The 10,787-nt window shown below is 47.6% G+C and overlaps 1 protein-coding gene across 1 annotated transcript; it reads left to right on the top strand.

Annotated features, from left to right (window-relative positions):
* The first annotated feature begins 3,575 nt into the window (after positions 1 to 3,575).
* LOC119321464 lies at positions 3,576 to 6,524 on the top strand. Its single transcript, XM_037595135.1, has 3 exons — positions 3,576 to 4,110; positions 4,231 to 4,927; positions 5,054 to 6,524. Exons 1-3 carry the CDS (start codon positions 3,576 to 3,578, stop codon positions 6,522 to 6,524), a joined length of 2,703 nt encoding a protein of 900 aa, XP_037451032.1.
* The last annotated feature ends 4,263 nt before the right edge of the window (positions 6,525 to 10,787 follow it).

Raw genomic sequence — 10,787 nt, forward strand, 5'->3', positions numbered from 1 at the left:
TCTCGTCTAACTTCTGGTGGGGAGAAGCAAATGGAGAGAGGAAAGTGCATTGGCTGGCCTGAAAAAAAAATGAGTAAGGCAAAGAGAGAAGGAGGAATGGGCTTTAGGGATGCGGAGGTATTTAACCAAGCCCTTCTTGCGAAGCAAGCATGGCGAATACTTCAGTACTCGAGCTCGCTTTGTGCACGTGTGATTTAGGCAAGATATTTTCCGGACGGATCAATCATGAATGCTACTTGCCCGACAGGTGGTTCCTTCACCTTCCGGAGCATTATACATGGCCAAGAGCTATTGAGGAAGGGCATTGTGTGGAGAGTTGGGGACGGTTCCTCAATCAAGGTCCACCATGATAACTGGACTCCGCGCCAAGGTAGCCTGCAACCGCTAGGACAGCAGTATATCCCAGGTATTACGCATGTGAGCCACTTGCTGAATGAGTTTGGCGATGCATGGGATTTGGAGAAGCTGGAGATGATGTTTACACTGGGCGATGTTGAAGATATCAAGCATATTGTGGTGGTGGTGGTGGTGGTGGGGGGGGGGGGACATGCAAGATTATATGGCATGGAACTTCACCAAAAACGGCGAGTTCACTGTCAAGTCCGCCTACCACTTTGGCATGAGTTTACAGGACGCGAAAACCGGACAGCCAGGATCGTCGATGCCCAGTGATGAGCACAAAGCTTTGCTTGCTTTATGGGACACCAATGCGCCGGGGAAGGCCAAGATCCACACTTGGAGGCTACTGAAGAATGGTTTAGCGGTCGGAACGGAACTGCACCGTCGACGGATCAAATCGGGTGTGTTCTGCTGCGCGTGTGGGAGAGAAGAAACTATATACTATCGTTTTTGGGTGTGCCCTCACTCCGAGCTATTCTGGAAACATTTGTGTGAGAACAAGGGGGAGCCTGTGGTCAGGCCACCAGCGATGGATGGCTCTCTGTCTCAGCTCGTGGCGTGGCTCAAGGCCTGGTTTGTGGAAGCAAGCGGTGTTGAGCGTGAAACGATGGTACAGGCTTTGTATGGAATTTGGTGTGCAAGAAATGATGTAGGGACGGTAGAAGAATCCAGGATGCTCGTGAGTTAGCGGAGAAAGTCCATAGTTACATCCAGGAGTGGCGGCTAGTTCACTCCAAGGAGGCGTCGATCAAGGAGCCAAGGCGACCGGAAAGGTGGTTGCCACCGAAGCCGGGATGGACCAAGGCAAATGCGGATGGAGCGACGACCAAAATGGATGACAGGGGGGAGGAGGAGTGGTTCTCAGGGATCACCATGGCGCGTTTAGGGAAGGAGCTGCGCTCTGCTTCCCAGGTGCCGGCCACCCACATCTTTCCGAGCTTCTGGCAGCAAAGAGTGCAGTGCAAATGGCGATTACTATGGATGTGCAATGCCTTTACGTTGAGCTGGATTGTCAGGAGGTGGTGGCAATGCTGCAAGGTGAAGGCAGCAACCTCTCGGTGTTCGGCCCGGTTGTGGAGGAGATCAAGGAGCTACTGAGAACTCGGCAGGAGTCCAAAATCTCTTGGGTTCGGCGTTGTGCCAATGGAGCAGCGCATGGTCTGGCTAGAGAGGGGGTGTGCAATGATAGTACGACTTATTTTGATTTTCCATCAGACTGCATTATTCATATTGTAGCGGACGAGGTCCCAAACTTTGCTTAATTTAAATAAAGTTGCAAGTTCCCCTAAAAAAAAGAAAACCAAAACTAGACTAGAAGCGATTAGAGTGACTCCAACAGCTCCCATATGTCTAAAATAAATAATCGCCATTTACAGAAAGATACTTTCTCTAAGAGCATCTACAGTTGGACCCCATATGTCCTCCCTAAACGTCCGTCCGGTCAGTGTCCACTCAGAAAAAAATGACCCAACCGTAGGGATGAAAACGGAGTGAAAATGGACGGAACTGGGTGCTACCATATTTGTTTTCATATTTTTTGCAAAAATGGAAATGAATACAGAAACCCCAAAAATGAATACGGAAACGGATTCTTTCGGAAACAAACACGGAGCGAATACAAAGCGGACACAGAAACAGAAGTGGTCTTTTACCGAAACTTAAAACCCCGTTGAATCATAGAAAAATACACAAAAATTTAAAGAATTGTTATCATGGCTACAAAATAATATGATTATGCCAGCAACTTAGCGTAGTATTATAGTAGTACTGGGCAATTGCATACATGATCTAGTTGAGTACGCCTGTGGTAGTAGAAGTTAAGCCTCAAACGATCCATTCTGCTCAGTGTGTCATTGTGTGTTGTTAGGTGTTTAGGCTAGTAACCGGTCATAAGCCTATAGTAAAACAGAAATTCCATATTCACGGAAACGGAAAGCTCTATTTCCACGTTCGTTCCACCGGAAATCACTGTTTCATTTTTGTTTCCGTTTCCGCATAAAAATTTCTATTTACATTTCCGTTTTGCAAATTTCCATTTCCGCTTTCACATTTCCTCTCCGTTTTATTTTTTCTCCGAAAAAGCAGAAAGTTTCCACTCCATTTTCATCCCTACCCAACCGGACCCCCACCCTTCCCCCACTTTCTCCTCGACCACTGCTCGATCCTCGTGACCGCTTCGATGACGACACAGACGAAGACATCCAAATCAGAGGCGCGGGACGCATGCCATGAGTGGCACGAGGCGAGGAAGCGAGTGGCAGCGGTGGAGGCGTTGGCTGCGCGATGGTGGATCTGGAGGACCAGATCCTCCGACGCCCCCTCATGAGGCGAAGATGGACGCGCAACAGCTCCACCGCAAAAATGCCAAAGTGCTCCGGCTCGCCAAAAATCAATCGGAGCACAAGGCTATGGCGGAAGGGCGGCCCGGCAGACCAAAGCGCAGGATGGCACGGTCCAGAGGATGACCGGCAACATCTCCTCCGACGAAGACTCAGACCTCACCAATTGCTCCAGCTCTGACGGCGACGCCTCTTCGACCGCCGATGCCTACACAGAGGGGTACAACCACACCTGTGGCCGCAATGGAGAAGGGGGCAGCAAGGAAATAGTGATTTACTCTGCCCTTCTCCGCCTCTCCGTTCTTCTAGTTGTCCAATGCCTGCCACCATGTGATTGATGTTTGAATTATGTCTATTTGTTATTATTGTGTGGTCTACATAGTTTATGTTTTACTACATTGCATGGGTTGCATGAATATGAGGGTTCGGATACGAGGAAAACGAATGCAGAGGCAAAAAAAAGAGAGAGAGGTGGCCGGTTATGAGACACGTTCGCGGTTGTTTGAGGGCGGGATTTAGCTACTCGTGGCTGTAGATACTCTTACAAAACTAGACTAGAGCTGCTTACTAGTCCGAGTTTATTTGTGAGGGGAAGACTGAGTTGGATTTCCGTGGTTGCTCTCCTTACTCCGAGGAGCCTGACACTCGTCCGTCCGCATGTGGGGATTGCTGTGCAGGGCGCAGAGGCTATCGTGGCTAGGCACCTTCATAACGACGACGGGCCGAGTCAAGTCGTTTTATATAATAAAAAAAGACGAAGCCCTGTGTTGCTTCCCCGTTCTGCATCACAACAATTAAGAACACGAAGGGAACCACAGGCAGCTGTTGAGTGAGAGAATGGAGTGTGGTGGCGTCTCCGCCGTGCAGGTGCAGCCGGCAGTGCCAACGGATCAGCCCGGGCCCGTGCAGCCGTGGGAGTACAGCCTGCGGAAGTACCTCCTGCTGCTGGCGGCCATGGTGGTGACCATCACTTACACCGCGGGGTTCAACCCGCCGGGAGGCGTCTGGCAGGCGGCCCATGATGGCCAACCTGCCGGCGACCCCATCATCCGCTACACCCACTACCACCGCTACCTCGCCTTCTTCTACTGCAACGCCACCGCCTTCGCCGCCCCGCTCGTGGTCATCGTCCTCATCCTCGTCCTCGCCATCCGGCACGACAAGAAGGGGAAGAACAGCCGATGGGTCGTTGTGCCGCTGCGGGGCGTCATGGTGGTAGACCTCCTCAGCCTCATGGCCGCTTACGGCGCAGGCACGTGCCGGGACAAGATTTCAACCATCTACTCGACGGTGCTGGTGGCCATTGTGTTCCTCTACATCCTTGTTCTCAAGTTGACGGACTGCTGGGGCAAGAACTCCGACTCCGGCGCCGGCACGATTCCTGCTCCCGTCGCCGGCTCCGAAGACAGGAAGGCCGTCTCCGGCTCCAGCGGCGCGACACCCATTCCCAATCCCGACTCCAGCACCGGAACGATTCCCGCCCCCGTTGCCAGCTGCAGCGGCGGGATGCCCGTCTCCAATGGCAACACCGGCACAGGTGGAGTGATGCCCACTCCCAATGCCGACTCCGGCTCTGGCACAATTCCTGCCCCCATCCTTAGCTCTGACCCCATGGTTGAAGAACGGCTCTGTGTCCGTGACCGCAAGGCCGTGAAGAAGCTCAAAGCGGAAGAGCGGCTCCGCAAGGTCCTGATGCTCCTGGCGACATTCGCCGTGAGCATCACGTACGTCGCCGGGCTGAGCACGCCGGGTGGCTTCTGGGACAGCACCGGGGGGAGCCACCGCCCAGGCGACGCCATCCTCAAGGACCAGCACAGCCCGCGCTTGGCGGTGTTCATGCTCTGCAACACCACGGCGTTTGTTACGTCCCTGCTCATCACCATGGTGCTCATCATTGATGGCAAGAAGCTCCGCAAGAAGAAGACGGCTCGGTCTCGCATGCTCTGCGGGTGCATCGTCGTCGCTCTGGTCGGTCTCGTCGCCGCATACGTGGCTGGCAGTTGCAGGGAGATCGATACCACCGCCTACATGGTCAGCCTAGTCGGCGCCGTTCTGGCAATGATATACATCATCCTTCTCTATGTCTATGGTATCTACGCTCCAGCGTCAAGATCCTTGTCTTTCGCTATCTACGTCAGAAGTCCAGCTGACAAAACTGAAGAACTTCAGCAGGCTGGTGATAATGTCAGGTAATGTCAATGTGGGGTTAAGATTACAACTGAAGTCCAGTTCGTAACTGAAGTCTGTTTATTCTGTCTGCAATTACACTGTTTTCTCTGCAAACTGAACTGAACTCTGTTTCTTCGTCTCTGCAGTACAGTGGAGGCTCTGGACAAGGCTCGCTCTCTTGTTCTACTTCTCGCCACTCTTGCCGCCGCCATCACCTACACAGCGGGGTTAGACCCGCCGGGTGGGCTTTGGCAGGACAACACCGACGGACACATGGCCGGTGATCCCATCCTTCTCACGACCAATCCTAGGCGATACAAGGCCTTCTTCTACTGCAACTCGGTTGCCTTCGTGGCCTCCTTGGCGGCCATCGTCCTAGTCCAGAAGGAGATTCTGGTCAAGCACCACGTGCTGGAGGCAGCCATGATACTCGACCTGTTTGGCCTCATTGGCGCATATGCCGCTGGGAGCTGCCGGGACGTGAACACCTCCATTAACGACATGGCTTTGGCAGGCGCCGTCCTAGCCTATGTGGTTATCCATGTCATCTTCTTCACGCTGAACTACAAGGAAAAAGAAGAAGAGGACCAAGCAAATCAGTTGCTGGAGAAGAGGCGCAAACGGCTGCTCCTCTTCGCAATCTTGGCCGCGACCATTACCTACCAAGCCGGCCTCACCCCTCCTGGTGGCTTCCTGCTCCAGGATGACAAGCTTGGGCACCACGCTGGCGATCCGGTCCTCCTGTACAATTTCCCACGCTGCTACAAGATTTTCTTCTACTTCAACTCGGCGAGCTTCATGTTGTCCATCTCCCTCATCATACTCCTGGTGAACCCCAATTTGTACAGGCCAGCCATACGAAGCAATGCACTATCTGTTTGTACGGCGGTGGGCTTGTTTTGTTTGATGGGGGCCTATGCCGCTGGAAGCACCCAACACCTCAAGACATCCATCTACATCTTCGTGTTGGTCGGTGTGGTCCTTCTCGTTGTAGTTGGCCTGCTGCTGGTATTTTTGCTAAGGGAGCAGAAGAATGATGGCAATTCAGCAGCTGTTGCGCCATCCATACCCGATGAACAGAAGCAGGAAGAAGAACAAGAAAGGAAGGAGGATGAAGAAGAAAGGAAGAAGCACGCGAGGCGCAAGTACCTGATGCTGCTAGGCGTCTTGGTGGTAAGTGTAGCCTACCAGGCCGGCCTAGAACCACCGGGAGGAGCGTGGCAGAGCAGTGGCAATGGGTACGAGGCAGGCGACCCGGTGATGCATGATAACAGGAGGCCCCAGTACATCGTCTTCTTCTACAGCAACTCCTTTTCCTTTGTGGCTTCCATTGTAGTCATCATGATGTTGCTACCGCATTGGCTGCCAAACAATAAGGAAGAAGAATGGGAGAAATGGTCGCTGAGGGTGCTGAACTGGACGATCCTACTGGATTTGGTCACTCTCCTAGTGGCCTATGCAGCCGGCTCCAGCAGGGGGTGGGAGACGCCTGTGTATGTCGGCATGATCATACTACTCGCCGTTCTGGGCTACTTTGCAATCCACACGAAGCTGTCAATATGTTCCGATCGTCGCCATGACAGACGCCAGAGCAGCCAAAGACATCTCCCAGTGTGATTCATTATCTGTGTGGTCAGTAGTGCGTTTTAGCTTAGCTGTCCCTGTTTTTAGATTCCTAGTCTAGTCAATGTAATTGGATTTGCCGACATTGTTTGTTGATTCAGTGGGCAAGTGTGTCTGTATCTTAACCCAATGATATGCAAGTTAGGTGATGATTCCTGACCCTATGTGCACTTTCTATCTCGTAGTAGGAACTCGAATGGGAAGTGCATGAATTGCATCTGCATTTGTATTCAGGAAACTGAACCATTAGGTACATAAGTAAAGCTACTACTACTGAAACCTACTAGTATGCACTAGGTACCGAAGTATTGAGTAATCCTAATAGTAACCACTGCTCTGGTCTTGATGAAACATACCTTGAATTCTTGACCCGACTTCAATGACGCAATCTCCCTGCTGGGGCAATTCAACGAACACCTGCAGGGCGCCTGACCCCGTTTGCAGACGCAGACAACTACTGAGCTGAGCAGGCCGCCATCGTGAGGATCCCTCGAGCGTGGGGCATCAGAGGTTGGCTCCATTTTGGTTGGAGAGGATTCCTCGAGCGTGGATCGCCTCGATCGGAATCAGTTGCTGGAGCCGAGTGGATGGTGAGCGAATGCATGCAGGCGCTGAGTTCAGAAAAGCGCGTGAATCTAGCTCCGGACCTGCCCCGCTCGGCTGCTCTGTCCCTTCCATCTCTCCTCACGAGGTACACGGGAAAGAGAAGGCCACGAGCAGCGCCGCGCTGCCCGGGTGCAGGTCGGTGCGGACAGTCGCCGGCGATCACCGGGGAAAAGGAGCAGAGCCCAAGCCCCTCGCTCCCGCGCGGCTCTGTCTCTGTTTCTTTTTTAAAGTAAAAACGTGGCTGTGTCTCCTCGAGGGATACGCGGCGGTTGTGTCTCGTTTAGACGAGCAGTGCGATGGGCCGAGAGAGCAACCGACTCATCCACGAATGGGTTAAACGGGTCGATACGGCGGCCCTTTTTCCGTAAATCGTGTTTAAAACAAATGATGTTTGTGTCATCAAATCTGATAAATTGTCCAAAATAAATATCAAATCTCATAAATTGCAACTAAAAATAATAATGAAACAACTAACGCCCACACGTATGGCATCTTGCACATCACACACACGCGTCCATACCACTAATTTTGCCACGTATGAACATATGACATTAGCAGGAATTTTTTTGGTTTTTGGCTTAAAAATGTTTTATCTCTTAATTAAAAAATTAAATTAAATCCATTTTCATCATTAAATCCGTCTCGACGAGATCTTCAAAACTAGACCCCATGTTAATAGGTTTCAACGAAATTTTTTTTCCCAAAAGTTGCCATGATGTTTACACTATAGTTGTCATAGTGCTTAAACTAAAGTTGCCATGTGGCAATTTTACTTTGTAGAGAATGGCAATTTTAGTTTTTTCATGATGGCAATTCCAGTACTTTGACTATGAAAATTATTTTTTGTATGAACCATGTCAATTTTAAGTGTATGTATCATAACAATTTAAGTTTATGGTTCATCGCAGGTCTAGTTTCTTAATTCTCCGTTTTGTAATATGTCAAAATTTACTTTTAAATTAGAAGAAAATAACTAAAACATATAATGACAATTTCAGTGTAAACATCATGACAATTCATTTGCAATAGACATGGCAACTTTTAACAAAAAAATCATCGAAATATATTAATATGAGATCTAGTTTCAAAAATCTCGTCGCAAGAGATTTAATTGTGAAAACGGATTTTCAATCGGATTTTTTATTTAAGAGATAAAAAATATTAAAAACTGAAAATCTAAAAAGATTTTCACATGTATGCATGCAGTGAAGTGGCGCAATCCGTGTGCTATAGGGCGTGTGAGCGGGGTTTGCCTCCCACCACACGTGTGGGCGTTAACGCTGTCCGAAAATAAAATATGATAAATGGTATAAAATGGTGTACATAAATGTCAAAGTATGAAATGGGGTACTTACTCTCTGCCAATAAAGTTATCTAGTGGTAGTACATTTTTTTCCGGCGAATCTGTGGTGGTAGTACAAATTAGAACATGCTCTATTTTTTAAGCCAAACATACTCATATCATGTATTCATAACGAGCGTAGCTATTTAATGTTACAATAATTTAAGGGAGCTCATATCCATCATGCTAGTCGTAGTGAGGAGTGACTTAGATTAGTGGGTAGGATTTCAGAAATCCGTTGGTGCTTTTGGGAGTGCGCGCTCGTGCCATCAAAAAATTATTTCTAAGTGTGAAAAAATTACAAACAAAAATTCACCGCATACATCTCGATATTATATTTGTGCACGTCATGTTTCGGAGAAAGTAAGGAACAAAAATAAAATTGGATTGCCTCCCAACAAGCACTACGTTTAACGCCCCTAGCTAGGCATGATGATTTCAATGATGCTCACATAAAAGATAAGAATTGAAATATATAGAGAGCATCATGAAGAATATGACTAGCACATTAAGTCTAACCCACTTCCTATACATAGGGATTTTGTGAGCAAACAACTTATGAGAACAATAATCAACTAGAATAGGAAGGCAAAACAAACATAACTTTAAAACTTTAAGCACATAGAGAGAAAACTTGATATTATTGCAATATGTAGAAGCATATGATCCTCTCTCATAATAATTTTCAGTAGCATCATGAATGAATTCAACCATATAACCAACACCTAAAGCATTCTTTTCATGATCTACTTGCATACAAATTTTATTACTCTCCACATAGACAAATTTATTCTCAACAATAGTAGTGGGAGCAAACTCAACAAAATAAATATCATGTGAAGCATAATCCAATGAAAAATTAAAATCATGATGACAAGTTTCATGCTTATCTTTATTCTTTATCGCATACATGTCATCACAATAATCATCATAAATAGGAGGCATGCTTTCATCATAATAAATTTGCTCATCAAAACTTGGGGAATAAAAAATATCATATTCATCAAACATAGCATGCCCGATCTTGTGGCTTTGCATATCATTAGCATCATGGGTATTCAAATAATTCATACTAACAACATTGCAATCATGCTCATCATTCACATATTTTATGCCAAGCATTCTATGTAGTTCTTCAGCACAATTTTTCTTCCCATCATTTTCACGAAAGACATTAAAAAGATGAAGCATATGAGGAACCCTCAATTCCATTTTTTATAGTTTTCTTTTATAGACTAAACTAGTGATAAAACAAAAAACTAAAAGATTCAATTGCAAGATCTAAAGATATACCTTCAAGCACTCACCTCCCCGGCAACGGCGCCAGAAAAGAGCTTGATGTCTACTACACAACCTTTTTCTTGTAGACGTTGTTGGTGTTGGAAATATGCCCTAGAGGCAATAATAAATTAGTTATTATTATATTTCCTTGTTCATGATAATCGTTTATTATCCATGCTATAATTGTATTGATAGGAAACTCAGATACATGTGTGGGTACATAGACAACACCATGTCCCTAGTAAGCCTCTAGTTGACTAGCTCGTTGATCGATAGATGGTTACAGTTTCCTGACCATGGACATTGGATGTCGTTGATAACGGGATCACATCATTAGCAGAATGATGTGATGGACAAGACCCAATCCTAAGCCTAGCACAAAGATCGTGTAGTTCGTATGCTAAAGCTTTTCTAATGTCAAGTATCTTTTCCTTAGACCATGAGATTGTGCAACTCCCGGATACCGTAGGAATGCTTTGGGTGTACCAAACGTCACAACGTAACTGGGTGGCTATAAAGGTGCACTACAGGTATCTCCGAAAGTGTCTGTTGGGTTGGCACGAATCGAGACTGGGATTTGTCACTCCGTGTAAACGAAGAGGTATCTCTGGACCCACTCGGTAGGACATCATCATAATGTGCACAATGTGACTAAGGGGTTGATCATGGGATGATCTGTTACGAAACGAGTAAAGAGACTTGCCGGTAATGAGATTGAACAAGGTATCGGTATACCAACGATCGAATCTCGGGCAAGTACAATACCGTTAGACAAAGGGAATTGATTGAATCCTCGACATCGTGGTTCATCCAATGAGATCATCATGGAACATGTGGGAGCCAACATGGGTATCCAGATCCCGCTGTTGGTTATTGGCCGGAGAGTTGTCTCGGTCATGTCTGCAAGGTTCCCGAACCCGTAGGGTCTACACACTTAAGGTTCGATGACGCTAGGGTTATAAAGGAAGTTTGTATGTGGTTACTGAATGTTGTTCGGAGTCCCGGATGAGATCTCGGACGTCACGAGG

Source organism: Triticum dicoccoides, chromosome 6B, assembly GCF_002162155.2.
Source record: "Triticum dicoccoides isolate Atlit2015 ecotype Zavitan chromosome 6B, WEW_v2.0, whole genome shotgun sequence".
In the NCBI taxonomy this organism is placed as follows: Eukaryota; Viridiplantae; Streptophyta; class Magnoliopsida; order Poales; family Poaceae; genus Triticum; species Triticum dicoccoides.

Bases quoted from the DNA above. Each gene is read 5' to 3' on its own strand.
- LOC119321464 (XM_037595135.1), top strand. From the start codon at position 3,576: ATGGAGTGTGGTGGCGTCTCCGCCGTGCAGGTGCAGCCGGCAGTGCCA. The intron at 4,111-4,230 runs GCACGATTCCTG...CCCCCGTTGCCA, and splicing joins GAACTCCGACTCCGGCGCCG to GCTGCAGCGGCGGGATGCCC. The intron at 4,928-5,053 runs GTAATGTCAATG...TCGTCTCTGCAG, and splicing joins CAGGCTGGTGATAATGTCAG to TACAGTGGAGGCTCTGGACA.